This window comes from Tachypleus tridentatus, chromosome 13 (assembly GCF_004210375.1).
Source record: "Tachypleus tridentatus isolate NWPU-2018 chromosome 13, ASM421037v1, whole genome shotgun sequence".
In the NCBI taxonomy this organism is placed as follows: domain Eukaryota; kingdom Metazoa; phylum Arthropoda; class Merostomata; order Xiphosura; family Limulidae; genus Tachypleus; species Tachypleus tridentatus.
The window spans coordinates 138007838-138025366 of NC_134837.1; the positions used below are offsets into that span (position 1 = coordinate 138007838).

The 17529-nt window shown below is 31.2% G+C and overlaps 2 protein-coding genes across 4 annotated transcripts in view; one reads left to right on the forward strand and one right to left on the reverse strand.

Annotated features, from left to right (window-relative positions):
* Nucleotides 1-1093: 1093 nt before the first annotated feature.
* LOC143239629 (uncharacterized) lies at nucleotides 1094-6071 on the forward strand. The gene is made up of 2 exons (XM_076480934.1): nucleotides 1094-1379; nucleotides 3950-6071. The coding sequence occupies exon 2, from the start codon at nucleotides 3966-3968 to the stop codon at nucleotides 5733-5735; it is 1770 nt and encodes a 589-aa protein (XP_076337049.1). The 5' UTR covers nucleotides 1094-1379; nucleotides 3950-3965; the 3' UTR covers nucleotides 5736-6071.
* Nucleotides 6072-7832: 1761 nt separating this feature from the next.
* LOC143239630 (zinc finger protein DPF3-like) overlaps nucleotides 7833-17529 on the reverse strand; it is a 79206-nt gene continuing 69509 nt past the window's right edge. For all 3 annotated transcript variants that reach the window (XM_076480936.1, XM_076480937.1, XM_076480935.1), the window contains exon 9: nucleotides 7833-15986. In XM_076480936.1, coding sequence (XP_076337051.1) covers nucleotides 15925-15986 — 62 coding nt within the window. In that variant the 3' untranslated portion in view covers nucleotides 7833-15924. The remainder of the gene's footprint in view (nucleotides 15987-17529) is intronic.

Here is a 17529-nt window from a genome sequence, read left to right on the forward strand (position 1 = left end):
GATAAGATATTATTATGCATTACTTCCATAGATACTAGTGACCATTGTAAGTAGATATGGTCTCTTCAAGTAGCCTCCCAGTGGCACAGCGGTATATCGCTGGCTTAAAACTATAAACTGGATTTCGATACTCGTAATGAGCAAAGCACAAATAGCTCTTTGTGTAGCTTTATGCTTAATTTCAAACAAACTCTTTAGGTATTTTATTATTCCTAATTAAAGACAAAAATTTTGGTGCGGTATTTTATTGCGCCACTATTGATTATTAAGACGCTTTGTGTTAACATAATTATATTTTCATCATGAGACTTTGTGCGACTGCATAAACGGATTGAGCTTTTTACAACGTACCACAGTTCTTAGCTTATAAATATTTTTTTAAGTTTCTATTTTCGGATCCTGGTGTTTAGTTTTCAAATTAGAAAGACTAGCTGAAGGGTATATCCATTCCTTGGACGGAAGTTGTGTAAATACATGATTAATGAAAGGTTATCTTGGGACATAAAGCTGCTACATTTTATGTAATTGTAAAAGAAAAAACAAAAGAAAAACGTAAAAAATCGCCTATAAGAAACGCAAAAACTTATATGTATCTTCCCTTGGACTCAATGAACATTCATACCCAAGTTGGTGAAAATACATTTACAGGAGGAATATAACAAGAGAACATAACTAGTCATCGCTACCTACCTCCAACTCCTGGGCTACTCTTTTTACCAGCAAGTAATAGGATTGATCGTCACATAATAACGCCCTTATGGTTGAAAGGGTGAGCATGTTTGATGTGACGGAGATTCTATCCCGCGGCCCTCAGATTGCTAGTCGAGCGCCCTAACCACCTGGCCATGCCGAACTGTGCCTTCCAAATAAATACACGATAATGAAGGAGAATGCGGAATTAGGTTATTCAAGCAATAAACAATAATATCTTTACCATTTCCATAATAGTTATCCTCATTTACTAGATCAACTACACATGACGAGCGACCTCGGTGTTGACCGACAGAATTTTTCTCCTGTTCGAACAGAACGAGCTCTTCTTTGATTGCTAAGCAACTATTACTTTTTATTTCATTATCAACTTCCTTACTTACAAGGGCTCGTTCTTTTTCCACGTGAGAGAGCTGACCCTGTAAAAACCTTACCTAGGTTTTGTTTGGAATCACCTCGAACTAAAAGAACTATTTCGAACACTTTCATGATATACTCATTAGTAGATGGTTGATGAAAAACAAAAGATCCTGACAAAGAACGAAATGTGAAGACAAGTTCTATCATTGTCTGGTAATGCTAAGAAGAATCATAAAAAAAATCTAGGCTAGTGATCGTGCTCCATCCAAAACCTGAAGTAGTATTTTTTCGGAGGAATTTTCTAAAAGGTATGTTTAATTCACAGTATAAAAAATTTCATTATGGCATTGCTTCAGAAACTTGCGCAAAGTTACAAAAGGGCTATAACACGCTTTAGAAGGATTGTTTACTTTCATCACGAATTTTATGACAACACTCTTGACCAAGTAGAAATGAAAATTGCTTTTAAATAATATGTTTAACTCTCTTCACTTCTTTTTTAAAATAATGGTATTTAATCACAATGTGATACATTACACCGTAGTTTACAAAGTCTATTTTGTAGTTAATTGTTTGTTTTGTTTTGGAATTTCGCACAAAGCTACTCGAGGGCTATCTGTGCTAGCCGTCCCTAATTTAGCAGTGTAAGACTAAAGGAAAGGCAGCTAGTCATCACCACCCACCGCCAACTCTTGGGCTACTCTTTTACCAACGAACAGTGGGATTGACCGTAACATTATAACGCCCCCACGGCTAGGAGGGCGAGCATGTTTAGCGCGACTCGAGCGCGAACCCGCGACCCTCAGATTACAAAGCGCACGCCTTAACGCGCTAGGCCATGCCAGGCCCTTTGTAGTTAATAGCCATAAAGCTACTGATATGCCTATGCAATTCTGTATCTGTAATGTGTAAGATTTCATTTGTGTAAGTTTATGTAATATTCTGTACTTAAGAGTATAAAATGCTATTTGTGTTTCCATTTAGTGTGTTAGATGCTATATGCTTTTGTGTAGTGTTTCTATGTGGTAGTAACTGTTTCTGTGCAGAGTACAAGATATTATTTTTGTGTTTCTTTAGTATAAAAAGACTGTTTGTGTTCCTAGACTAAAGTAAATGTTCAAAGTTTTAGACACACACACACATACATATATAGTACGTAAAGGAGGGCAAGTGTGAACATCACGTTATCCATTAGGTTACAACACATTTCTGTCGTACAGTATAGAAACTGTGAACTTCAGGAATATGAAACTGAGTCATTATTTTCAACATAACCGTTTGTTCGGCAGTTCGACCCCAAATATATTTTTCCTATGTATATATAGCATTTTATTCATTTATTTATCTCCCTAATAACGTTCTTGTCGGATTTTAAATTGTAATATTGATGTTAAGGATATTTAATAATTACCAATAAATCTTACAATTTTTTCTACTACAGTTATTTGTAATTACTAAAACTTTTAGCCCTTTTTCATTAATAGATTTTCAAAGTTAACAGATGCTTCAATAATGAACGTCAGACGTGTCTACATCTACGGGTTTCGTTCAGCATGTCTGCGTGAAGGCTGAGTTCCACTTCTGTGGTGGATTAACTGATAGTAATAATTCACAGGAACAAAAAGATCGCCACGCTTTCTTCATTTTTTGAAGGGTTCACTGTTTATGAAGGTGTAAATTTTGTGTATCCTAATTTTCAGAAAGCATCTGAAAAGTCACCACACAGAAGACTTGTTAAAATCAAAAGAATTATGTCCTATATATGAGGGGGTGAATTTTCTTATTGGATACAAAATTGGCTGTATGGAAGAAAGCAGGTTCTTATATACATAAAGTTCAATCAAAGTAGATTAGTGTCACAAGGTTCAGTATTAGGACAATACCCACTTTCGATTGGCATCAATCACAAAGGTAAAGGAATGGTCAACAAATTACTTACATTTACTGGTGATGCTAAGGCCTTAGGTATTGTTTGCTCCTAAAATGCTTTACAAAAGTATTTAAATAACTTTGCAAGTTGGGCAAATAAGTGACAAATGGCTTTTAACTATAATCAACGCAAGGTAATGCATGTGAGTTATCATAACAACAACCTTAAGAGCACTATAGAAGAAAGCAATATTGACGTTCAGTTGATCAGTCTCTTAAGCCATTCAAGCAGTGTATTGTTGCTAGGACTGTATTCTAACGACTGCTTATATGTGTATTAAAAGTTTATAAAGAGTTGCAAACTCTCTTTGTTAACCAGAAGATGACCTACGAAGGTCGAGGCGTTATTTTGTGCTTTAATTAAGTTTATACACAAACATACAAATCTAACGATATTACAATTTTATTGTATAACTCACCCATTAGGCTTCAACCGGATTATTATTTTCAGTTTCGAAACCTTATCTTAAGAAGGAAATGAATTGTTTGAAAATGTTCAAAGAAAAACTACCAAGATGATACCTGGGTTGAATAGGTTGTCAATTTAATATTTCTAATGTTGTTTGCTTTTGGAAAACGAAAAGTTAAGAAGCACAAAATGCATTTAAAACTATTAATGGAATTGATAGTCAGTGTGTTATCTTTTTTTTTTTTTTTTTGTCTTTAAATCTGATAATGGTAGAACTAGGAATCAAAGCCAAAACTTTTGGCAAAGTAGAAGTCATTTTCAACTACGACTGTTCATTTGGAACAGGATGCCTTCAGGTCTTGTGAAAACAGTAAACTTAAGTGTAGGCTTAATAAATATTTAAACGATAATGACAAGCTTGAAGGATTTTTTTAGTTGTTCAATTTACCGAGATGGTTTAGATGAATAAAAAGTCCCTTGTTTTCCTTAAATAATACTACTATAATTGTTTAAATAAATTTATTTTGTTTTATTTTCAAGGTAGTAAAGAAGATCAATGATGACCCTATCAGCTTCTGCCAACAGAACATGTCTTATAATATGTCTGTTTGTTGTTGAAAGTTTAGTTCTCGCAGCACCCCTTACTACTCTTTCGATTCGAAACTATCGTGTAATAAACTTTGTACAGAATGCTGCTTTAATACCCAATTTGAAGCTCCAGGGTAAAGACAACGTAGGAAACAGATCCAGCTTTAACGACAATGATAATAAAGACAGCGTGTCGTCATTTTCTTTACCACTATATATTCTTGACGAGACACTAAATGGCACTTCAGCCCAAACAAGCGTGAAACATTCTTTATTACTAATCAAACAAATACCCATGGAACAAGACAACACTCAATTTGTACATAAAGAGCAAGTGAATGTTTCTGGAGATCCTAGTAACCATAATTACAATACAAAAGTTCAGTCTTATGTTTCCAGTAATTTTAAAAAACAGAATTACAATACAAAAGGACATGCCTATGTTTTTAGCGATTTGAGTAACTTGGATTACAGTACAAAAGGAGAAGCTTACACTCACAGAGATCATAGCAAACGGCATTACACTGGACAAGCATACATTTCTGGAGAACCTTACAACCAGAATTATAAAATACATAGTCCTTTTTATTCCAACAAGGACTTCAGTGGCAAAAACACAATTCTTCATTCCTACACTTCAACTTTAACATTACAAGAGGCACTGAGTCCTACAATCTCATCAAATTCACCTTCTGCAAAAATATCTGAACTTTGGAACAAAAATAAGGTAACACAACGGAATGAACTTAGAACACACATATCAAGAGCTTCCGAAAGGTCTGAAGTTTCAAACATTTTCATACCTGCATATGGTTCTTCACAAGTGTGGGACTGGTTTCCTAGTAATGCTAGCATTGTCATATCAAACAATCATAAGCCTCCTGGTTCGGTTTATCCCCCCCCACTTCTCACAAAAAACAGACCCAGCACTTATTACAAACCAGTCAACAAACCTTTAACTTTGATTAATCATCATAACATTTCTAGTTATGGCCCACATAATCTGCTACAGAGTCTGGAATCTTCCACAAACAGAACCCCTTCTCTGACAGTTTTAAAACCATTAACCTTTGCTAATGAAAAAAACACTGAATATAATTCAGATTCTTCACCACAAGTAGAAGCTGTATCGCAAAACATTTTCTATGATGCAGAACAACCATCAATATCCCTATTAACAGACCCTGCTGATACACCAACTGCCATTGAGATAATTGGAGAGTTGATCAAGGGACCTGATCTCATCACGTCCATACCTATTCTAGTAAACGATTTTGGAAAAAATGATACTCGTATTAAAACTTCTGTTACACATGAAGGATTAATCACTGTTGCTTATCAGGGCGAGAAAAACGAAACTACTTATAGCAACTCACCAGTATTGGACGACGAATCGGACAGAAATGTGAGCTCTTCTGAGCCATTCAGTATAAATGAACTTTATTCTCAGATCTTTACATCTACAGAAGGTGGTATTACCAGTGAAAAAACAAATATTGGAAGCTATAATGTTTTGAGTGCTTCTGCAGTAAACCCCTCCAGCGTTGTTGTTCCATCGCCATTAGGCGTTTTTGTTCCTTCTTCATCATCCAGTTTTCTAACACTCTCATCTCTTATAAAACCACCATCCTTGATGTCCCTCTTCAGGTTCTTCCTACTGAGTATCATGATTATGATGGTACCTTCAGCATTAACAGGGATGAGTATGGTTGCATCTGCCCTGATGAATAATGGATAAACTGAAAGAACACGAATTTATACATACATCAAGCAAACAAGGTTATAGACGTTACAGAACGAAGGATCGAGTTAGGTTTTGTATGCTGCATATGTAGATATATTTAAAATTTATCTGTGTCAGTGTCTTTCACTAACACACATGTAATTGATAGAAATGAATAAAAAACCCTATAACCCGCGTACTTTCAAAAGGTAGACCTTTCGAAAGAGCTCGGGTTATACAGACTTCTTGATGCTACGCGTTTTTCTAACATCATGAACATGTGTAATTGAAACAGCTACCAATTAATGTAAAACTACCAAAATGTTTTCAATTAGGTGAATAAACGTTATACAAACTTTCGGTGTTAAATCGTTAGTTGTTTATATGGGTAACTCTTAAACTTTACATTTCATTAAAAACAACACAACTTCCTTTCTTTTGTTGTTCCTCGGTGAGACTACAATAAGTTTATAGTGTTACAATGCTTAAATACGGAGTTCGATTTACTGCTGTAGAAAAAAATAGATAATCTAATGTACCTCTGTTTCAAAATAAGCAAATAGTTATTTTTTATAATTCCAACTTATCAACGAATATTGAGGGTTTTCTATTACAATAAGACAACTGTAGCGAAAGGTGCAAACACGTTTGATGACGGGATTTAATCCACCTACCCATAGATTACATGTTGAGTGACCTAATCACCAGGCTTGATTAGGAACCTATAAACTAACAAATATAATGATTACATCTTGTAAAATATTGTTTTAGAAAGTTCACACAAAGCTACATATTTGGTGATATAATTCGTTCCCACACCCCAGAATTACAAGTTAAATATCCTAAAGAATCAGACCATGCTATGCTTGTTTGAAAATCTATCCACTAACTGATATGATTATTATATTTTGTCGAAAAGTTTTTGGTTTAGAACATTTGCACAAAGAGTTATTTGTACATAGTTGTCCCTAATATTTAGCAAATAGACTAGAAAGAAGACAGCAAGCCACAAGTACCCACCATCAATTTTTGGGTGAACAAGTAATCAAACTTGACTGGCCATTTTATAACACACTTACAACCACAAAGTGCAGAGCGCATTTTTTCAGCAATGAGATACAAGCCATGAACATTTGAATTTACTGTTTGTGATTCAAGAAGTCAATTGACAGGAATGGTTAGTGTAATAAATGTGTCTGTTTTATTTCGTTTGTTTTGAATTCTGCACAAAACTACAAGAAAACTATCTGTACTAGCAGTTCATAATTTAACAATAAAAAATGAGACAGCTAGTTACCTCATTGGTAATTCTTGGGCTAATCTTTTACCAATAAACAGTGGGATTAACTCTCACATTATAATGCCTACACAGCTGAAATGGTGAGCATGTTTGAGGGATGATTATTCGAACTCACAGATTGAGAGTCAAACTCCCTAACCACCTGGTCATAGGAATTTTGAAGTCATAACCTATTCTTACAGTCCATGTTGTGTCCAGTCATGCTCTATTGATGACTGTGCTTTTGATACTAAACTTGCATCAAAACTATCATTGCAAAATATTTTGTTGTAAGGGTGCTATGTCCAAAACATTCCGCTTTTCCCTGTTGGCTTTTCTAATTCATCTAGTTTATAAACACAATGGTTTTCCAGTGGCCATTTCAGCAACAACTTTACATATAAATCCATAGACAGAGTATCCAGCAATTTTGCCAATATGTCTTTTATGAATTAGTTTAAGTTAGTTTCTTACTCCAAATCCTTGATTTGCATGAGCATCGAACCAATATGTTATAAAGGTAACTTGTGTATATGTGAGTTGTGTCATTTTTACAGATAGAAATCCTTCTGGATTCTGTTGCATATTGCAGTCCAGGGAACGTGAACAACTTTAGCTGGTGGCTTTTGTATCCACAAGTTCTCACTTGTTGCAAGACATTGCACCTCCCTTACCATGGATGGTGTACAACTTGCTACAGGGCTTTTTCTGGGTTGTTTTGATGGCCCTAGTTAATCCACATTGAATTTCTATAAAATGTGGCATTAAATATGTTCAAAATTATGTTTAATTAGAATGTGTAAATGTGATGCTAAAATAAAAGACAAAGAAAACACTCCACAATAAATTCTTATTAGAACAATACATAGGAACATCAAAAGACAAATGGTCATGGAAATACAAAGATAAAACTGAACTCTTCTTTCAAGTTAATACAGTCACTTGTTGGATTACTTCTAATGCAATAACTTATATGATAATTGATTAAAAATTATAAACAAACAGGACTACATGTTGAGCAATTTATTGTCTTTTCACCAAATGTAACACATGAAGAACCAAACATTTTAAATGTTTCTGCACAAAAAGAGTAAAGACAGAAATAAATATCCCTTAATATCTTGAAATAAATCTTTCAAAAATTTTACACACAAGTTAAAGCATTCAATAAAACACATTATGTATACCTTCAAAACGTGGTTGTATTTACTAACAGTTGATGTTAGTGGTTATTTAAAACTATTCATGAGCCTAAAAATGGGACACAACTCTTTTTACCACTTTTAGACCATATATGCATAAAAGTGAACAATTAAGTTACTGTAAACATGGTCTTTATACTTGTTTTAGAGCAAAGCCTAAATGCAAAGGGCTATCTGTTGTGTCCACTGTGGTAATTGCACTCCAGATTTTAATATTTTAAATCTGTAGACATACTGTTTTCCCATCATGAGGCAGCCTTTACTAATACAATTTATAACTTGCTAAATTATAAAGTGAACACATTAAAAACAATTACATGAGAATATACTTCTTTTTATTTGTTCTATTCCTATATTTAGCAAGTGATAATATTTTAACTTGTTGGTTTCATGTTTATTTCATTTTTTATTATGTGTTTTTCTTTATTACTTATTTTACACTGGAAAGTGCTTTTAGTTACCAGAGAAAAAAAAAACGTTAACAAAATATTGAAGCCATCACTAGTTCTGTCACTTCAATGAATTGTAGTAATTTAATTATTCTCCACATATAATTAGCATTGTTACTTCAGTTATATTGCTGTCAGCACATTTTATCATAATTATTTTAGCAACCTTTAAGTACCTTAATTGTAATAATTACTAAACCAATTAATCACCCTCAATATGTAATTATCATAATAATCAGAACAATTAATCACACTCAACACATGATTACCACAATTACTGAAGCACTTTTCTATTTTCCTTGTAATAAATATTTTGTTATTGTAGCAGCCTTTAACTATCCTGAACAAAGAACTATCATAATAGCAACAGATACTCAAACTTATATGCAAAAACGGGTCGTTTGGGTTGAGAAAATATGTAAAATATTTTCTCAACCCAAACGAGCCGTTTTTGCATATAAATTTCTCAACAAGTGGGTTTCTCGACATCACTGAGATACTCAAACTACTGCTGCAAAGGAACAATGGCCTAATGGTGTAAGAATATATACTTTGCAAGTTAATTCTAATAGATAACATTTATAAGTTGATCAAACAGTAACAGCAGATTTTATGTGGGATATCTTGTTCATCAACTGAACAATCTTTACTAACATAACTCATAACATCACTAAATTCAATACACTTGGTACATAATTCTAGCTTCTTATACTGCCACAATTCTACAAGCATACAGCAAATGATATGGACACAAGCACATAACCTGGAAACATTCAACTCCTAGAGTAAGACCAAAAACTTCAGAACCACAAATAGATTCATACAAACAAATTATGTAAATTAATGCTTTAAAAATGCATGGAATGAAAGTAATAAAACTGTTTCAGGTACAATCATTTGTACTTTACAAAAGGTTTTTAAGAAAGATACTTATAATAATCTCATGGTACTGCAATACATTCCAAAAAATGAATATACATATTTCAATCAGTAAGGCTGAAAAAGTGATTAATTCAGCCAAATTTTATAATAAACTGAGCATTTTAGTTTTGTATCCTGCTATTAAGCCAAGTAGAAAATACACATAAATAATGCGAGTTTAATCAAACTCTTCAATAGCACTGTTGGTTTCAGTGACAAATAGCCATTTCCTTTTAAATGCAGTTTTATGATGTGATATGATGCAAGACCGGAAATCCCAAACTGAGACTCATGAGTGGGATTAGTGAAATAGATCTCCATTAGACTGAATAAAGTCCTAATATTTACAGTATGCTTACCACTGTTTTATATTTATTAAAAGGCACACCCATTATTTTCAAAAACCTAACTTATTACCACTGATTTTCATACTTTCAAAACAAGGTTTATAAACTGAGCTAATCTTACATTGAAGTCAGGTAACAGAAATAAACTTTTGGGCTATCTTCATATTGCAAAGCTGCAAAATTCATTAGGAATTGAAGTATAAATTACTCAATAAAATGAAAACTAATTCAGTAAGTTCAGCTTAAAAATTTTCAGTGAATTAATCTTACAGCTGACTTTACACCAGAATATTCAGTTGATCTAGTACATGTGCATGTACATCTACAAGTTAGTGTCTGTCTCACAATTTTTGTACAAGCCTATATAAAGAGCTATCTGTACATAAACACTTCTCATTTTGAATTGATAGACTAGAAGAAAGGCAGCTAGTCAACAGCACCCATCACTAACTTCTGGTACTACAATATCTAATATATATATATATGTTCAATAAGTAATGCTCAAAGGTGAGTCCTTCAGTCAACTTTTACAACACTCTGAGCAATTTAATTCTTAAATAACCTGCTACAGTACAGTGAGTATCCAGTATTTAGTTTCTAAAATTTTGAAGCACATTAGTCTGTAATTAACCATGTGTTGAATCAGTAATATAAAAAACATATTACTTCTTTCATCATTCAAAACAATAAAAACCTGGAAACTGCAAGCATTAATAGTTAAAGAAGAATTCCATCATTAGCTTTTTTAATTATTTAGACACACTGAAAGATTTAAACTCAAACAAACAAACATTAGTGAATAAATTAACTCTGTTGCTAACACCAAATTATTTTTTTCATTGTTTATTAAATACAATGTGGCTTGTGTTGAAGCAACATGGGTTGCACTGAAAGAAATCATTTCGTTACTTGGCATTTTGTTTCATATTTCAGGCACTCATAAAACTCTATAGGAATATGTTAGATAAGGTGCTTTGTAGGTATAAAAATGGTTGTCCATACAGTCTTTACTTCTACAAGTTATATACATTTCTATATTTTTTCATTTTAACAAACACAAAGTATTTAAAGATATTTTTATTTTGATAAAAACTAACATTGTTAAAGTTAAGTTCTTAATCTTTCCTCATCATTTTCCAGACTGATCACTATTTGCACTAAAAGATTCTTATGTGGTCATAAGCACTACACACACACACACACACACAAATCATTCCTTTTCTTAATTAACTAAACTGAAACTAAATAGTTTTAGAAGTTCACCATCCTTACAATATAAGCCAAATATAAGAACTAAATATAAACAATTATCAAAATACAATCTTATAAAGTTTAGAGTAAATTTACCAAATTACCATTAAGGACTTTAATTAAAGTAATAGTAAGGCAACTGAAAATTAACTTAGACAGTAACTCATGGGGATAAAAAAGCCATAGCAGTTAAAACAGATGAAACTACCAAATAAATTTTACCCTTAATGTTGTACACTTCCCTTAAGATTAGAACTATACTGATGCAAGACCATTACAGTTTGTCAATCTTAACTTTTTCAGATTTTTCAGAACATTAACCATTTTCTTGGAGGTATTTACTTTTAAATAAAATGAAATGTGAAACTGGAATGGATTTGCAAAAGTGAAAATTTTCTAGATGGATGCTTTTACTAGTTTTCACACCTTGTCTTAAATGACATACTTATTATCACTGTTAAACACAAGGGTTATTTTTTCTTTCATATGCAGATAGCTTTTAAGTTTGATAGGGAACTTATATGAAATCCTCTGTAAAACATTGCTTCAAAAATATCAATTATATGATTTAATTACTATAAGCAATTATGTAAAGAAAAATGCAATTAATGACATTTGACTCAAGTTTGCTAGAAAGTTAAAACTACCTTTCAGTACTGATAAACAGAAGTTAGGATTAGTTACAAGAAACTCAATTTTACCATTATGTTAGACAAGAGTGGAGAATAGTTACTTTTCTACTGTATTTTGCAAGGATTGAGACTTGTTGAAAAGTGTATTTCATTATTGTGTAAAACAAGAGTTGAGATTAGTTAAAGCATATTTTACTACTGTGATAAACAGGGGTTGAGATTAGTTTAAAATGTTTTTACTATGATAAATAGGAGCTGGAAATTATTTTAAAAATGATATTTTACTACTGTGTTAAACAAAATATGGAATTAGTTAAAAACTAATTTAACATTCTTAAGGATTAATTAAAAAATTCATTTTAATACTGTATTTAAAAGTAGATTAGTATTTATTTAGTATTATTTCAATTAATAATAAAATTATTCAATACTTTATTCTTCCTAAAGTAAATTTCTTTTCCAGTATACATTGGCTCTCTTTAACAAAATTTGGTTCAGACTGTTACACTAAAAATAAATTACTGTGAAGTTCAGTTAAGACTAAACACCTAAACAGTAACAATGATTCCTATCCAGTTTGATTAAAACTTAAACTAATCCTCAACAAAAACTTTTGTGAAATTTGGTTGATTGATACACCAAAACCAAAGGGCTTGATTAAATACTGTAACAATAAACATAAATCCTGTGATTCACAACTTTTCCAACAGAAACTAGACTTCTGATTGATAATGAGAAACACATCTGTACAGAAAATACACAACAAATCCAAAATACAATTTCAGATTCCGACTTTAAGCTGCAAACTCAGCTTTGAAGTGAATATATTTGTTACAGCTAAAGCACTAAAGGTCTTGATGAAAGTGTCAGTAGTGAATGGAGGTAAATAAGTATTATTTACTTAATATTTTAAATATAATAATGTTTAGTTCAATGTGAAATGAATTATGGCAGAATAATATACTGGTGGCGAAGCATCACAACATAATTCATATAAATGAAAAAGTTAAAGATGCTTAAAAATATCATCATCTCATTTCTTTAAACTTATGTAATATCTATGATCTCTATAAAACTTGTTGCAAAGTAATTCATATTTCTTGAAAAAAATATGTATGACAGCTTCTTTTCAAGAAACAGTCACTCATTTATTTTAAAATGACAAAAGGTTGTGTTTATTAAACACATTCTAGCTTCTTTCACAGAAAGTCCACTTTCATCAGTTCAAGAAAAACATAACAGTGAAGTTAAGGACACAAAACAGTACAAGTTTTGCCACAAGAAAAACTATCAATTCTTCTACATTAACAGGGCAGTAAAAGTTACATTTAACAGAGAAACTATCATCTCTTCTAAAACAACAGTACATTTCTTATGACATAAGGCAGCAAACGTTTTGTAACAAAATGAACAAGAAAAGCTCCTAACAATAAGTTTCTGAATGTTCCTTCTACCACTGGCTAGTAAAAACTAATTAAGGTATTACACAGAACAGGCCCATACAAAAAAACATTTCTGTACACAGTTTAACAGTAATTTTCAATTCCAGATGTACTATCAAATTTTCCACCTCATCGTAAAATAATTTAATTTGAATAAGCTTCTCAAATCAGATTTCCATTTTACACAATTAATAGTGTACCTAATGTTAAAATACTGTTTAATTTTTTTTAGCTTTGGCATTGTTGATATTTTATTTTTTAGTTAGTAAACCATTATGTCTATATTCACATCAGTACCTCCTATTTCTTCAAAAATAAATTTCTTAACATTATTCTGATACTTATTAATTAGACTTCTGTGGAAAAAAAAAAAAAGTGACACTTCTATATAACCAGTACAGCCTTACAATCTCATCACATACATATTATAGTGCTGAAATTTCTATATAACTAGTATCTTTTAACTAAATAATCTCATTACATAGATACTAAATTCATTTTAATGACAAAATTAACTCTTTAAAAACCCAAAAACCATTTGATAGCTGGTTTTCACTATGAAGTCTGAAAAAAATGTCTAAATGACTCAAATGCAGGAACAATAATAGTGAAGCATCTGAAGTGCATTCAAGCTCAACAACATAATCATCAATATTATTAAACTTTAAGACTTGCACTATTTTCATACAAACAAAACTGAGGTAGTGCACAGGTGGTTAACATAAGCTAAAAAAGTGGGTTCTTTATCCTCTTTAAATCTTGTGAACCTCTTTACACCATTAACAGATCTAGTTCATAACATAAAACTATAAAATGTAGTCTTTAACAATATTATTAACACTCATAATGTATACAGAAACTATTGTGTGTGGTATGTGATTGTTTGTTAAGAAAATAATTCATAACCACAAGCAAAATCTAATGCATAATGCTTAACACTATGTTAATAATACTCATCACTAGAAACATAATTTTTAATTAGAATGATGCAGATATACTGAGTTTATAAAAATGACAATGAGTTTACGATAATGGCAAAAAACAGATAGTTAAGAATAATGGCACAAACAGTTTATGGAAAAGAAAGTAGACAGTTTTGGTTAATGAAAAACAGCAACAAAATGTTTAGGTGAAACATGTTGATAACAAAAACAGTTAAGGGTAATGATATACAGAGAATGTAGGGTAATATCAAAAACAGTTTTAAAATAATGACAGAAACAAGGGGTTTAGGATAATGTAGGAAATAAATAATTTCAAGCAATGATAGATTTGAATAGTTTATGTTAGTGGCAAAAACAAACAGTTTAGAATAACAAAAAATTTAGAGTTTAGGATAATATCAGAAGTAGCACAGTTGACAAAAAAATGGATGGTTCAAAATAATGACAATATAAAGAAGTTAGGTTTATGTAATAAGGTACCTGAGCAACTGACATTTTTAACAGAGTTTACAGGTTAAGCAACTAAGTGGAATTTAAGAAAAGCAAAAATAACTAAAAGCTAGGCACTAAAAATATTTCAACCTTTTACAAAAAGAAAACAAAATTGGTCTACAAATACAAATATGAATATAGAAGAAAGTTTTGTCAACAAATTTTGTAACATTTTTATTTATTTTATATATTCTACCAAATATTGACATCCATAAATAGAAATATTGCATTAATTAATTCTGTTGTACTCGTGTGTAATTTATTAGAAGTCATGTCTTCACACTTTCACTTTTAGATCAGGTCTAAAGAAAACATATACTTATAAATCTAGTTTTTCATTGTAGTATCATCTTTAGTTAAGAAGATTACATTATTTCCATCAAGCTGGAATAATCATACATTTATATAATGTGAGCTATCTCACTTTGATTAACAGTATTAAAATACAACGTTTAACAGACTCACTGCCTCACACATTAAGCTAACTGAAAAACAAAGTTATTCAGTACAATAAGCTACATAAACGTTAATCAAGATGAACAGTATAATTATCCAACTAGCTAACAGATATGGTTATTCAGTATATTAAAATACTGCTAACAGTGAGAATACTCAGCTCAGGAAACAATGTATCCTAATAAAAAATAAATTATTAAATTAACTATATTCATTACTTGGTGATTTTTAGTTCTTATATTTGTAAATTTGCTTGCTTTGATCAGAAACTTGTATTATATCAGCATTTCAGCAAATAAGAACACCCAGCACTTCAAATACATCAAATGTATTCAATAATAATAATAATAAAAAGAGAAAGAGAGAATCCTCACATTTGTGCTTCTTCCATTGTATTGGTAGAATTTTAAGCAAGATTCAGAAAATAAAGAACCTTCTTGAATACTAAATACATCCAAGCATGTAGATGGCCTAGTGATTCTTGAACTAAGAAACCATCAACAGTAATATTTGTAATGAACTTGGAACATCCTGCATTGTAAAGAACACTGGAGAAATAAAATCTAAAATTACTATATACAGACATAGCTGAAATAGATCATACTAGTTTGATAACTATCCAGTCCTTAGTTGTTGTGGTTTTTAACATAGATACCACTTTCAGACATGGAAGAATAGGTTAGTAACTCTGTTTTCTACCACCTAAAATGCACAATAAGACAAAAAACACAGATGTGTGCAAACAGAAATTTGTTGTACTTAGGACTAGTGTTTTGCAGCTAAATTAAGTTACTCCATCAGTTTCCTTCTTCCATGAAATTCTTCAGTACACAAGTGACAGCTCCAAGAACCTGCATCAAATTTTAGATCACAGAAAATAAATTACTTTCTAACTATTTTAATACATACACATCAAAATATTATTTTTTAATGTTTCAGTGTTCTCTGTAACAATATTTCAGTGTGCATAGACATTAATATACACCTACAACTACACACTCTGAAGAAAAGTAGAATAACACATAAGTCACGTACTAGAAACTGACAGCTGTATATAACTTGTGTAAAGGCATACTGATGACATTTGTTCATTTCAGTACTTAATACTAAGCTACACAATGGTATACTCTGTATCATATCTTTGAAATAACAGACCAGACAGAAGAAATAAAATACGGCATTATTTAAATAAAATTTAAAAGGTATTAATCAAAAGATGTTTAGAAATAGACAGTTAACTTGTGATAATTATGGATATTTTAAACAAAGTGTATTTAAGTTAAGAAGTAAACTGAATTACAATTATAGGTAATTATTCACTGGCTATTAATGTTAGGCTTAAAGTTACATTTTAGAGGTTTTGAAATGATGAGACATTAGATAAAATTTAACAGTTATCATTAAAAATTATTTAGTAATAGATATCTTGCAGGTCATTTGTGATCAATATTTATATTTAAATTTAAAAATTGTATTTAAAACAAATATAAATCAGATTACAATTAAAAGTTACTCATTTACTATTATCATTGAGCTTAACATTAAATTTTGGAAGTAAACTTTTTGGTTAAATATGGTAGTGTGTTTTTAATATTTATAACCAATTATATTATTATTATTTGTAGAGAGAAATGAGTGAAGTTAAATCAAACTTGTTACACATAAATACTAATAGCTATACTAATAGCACATTACGTATAATCTTAACTTCAATTGATAAAGTGTGACAGATGACTGGGTTAAAGTGCACTTTTAGAAAGGCCAATAGCCAGGATGTACAGTTTATTTGCAGGGTGTGCAGGTTAGACAAGAAGGTGGAGGGTTTTTTTGAGTGGAGTTGCCAAGGAGAAAAAAAATAAAATAAACTGCTTGAAATAGTGGTGAAGCTTAGTGAAGAACTTAAACTTCTACATGTGAAAGGTACAGTTGGTAAGCGTGATTTCAAAGTATATTTGGAAGGAAATAAGGATAAAAGCTTAAAAAATAATACACTTAGGGGAAAGGATGGACTTGGATTTAGATTACATAAGTGGTTCCAAGCAACTACTAGTCATGGGGGAGAGGCAATTGTAGAGGAATCAGATAGGACCACAACAGATGATAGTGTAAAGGATACCAAAATTACAGTTGTGTTGATTCTCTAGTTAGACTTATAGACAGATTAATACATGAAGTAAATAATAAAGAATATGCTCAAGCTATCCATAAGCAGGGGTACAGAATATAACTGGTAGATTTGCCTTTTTATTACACAAAGCAACTAGGCTATCTGCACTAAACATCCAGTAAAAAGTTAAAATTAATGTAAAATTATTAAAATTTGTAAAAGGAAATTAAGGTAAAACAAAATAAAGTTTAATTTTTAAATTAAAAACATAAATAGCATTACATCAA

Coding starts and splice junctions, on each gene's coding strand:
- LOC143239629 (XM_076480934.1), top strand. CDS start 3,966: ATGATGACCCTATCAGCTTCTGCCAACAGAACATGTCTTATAATATGT.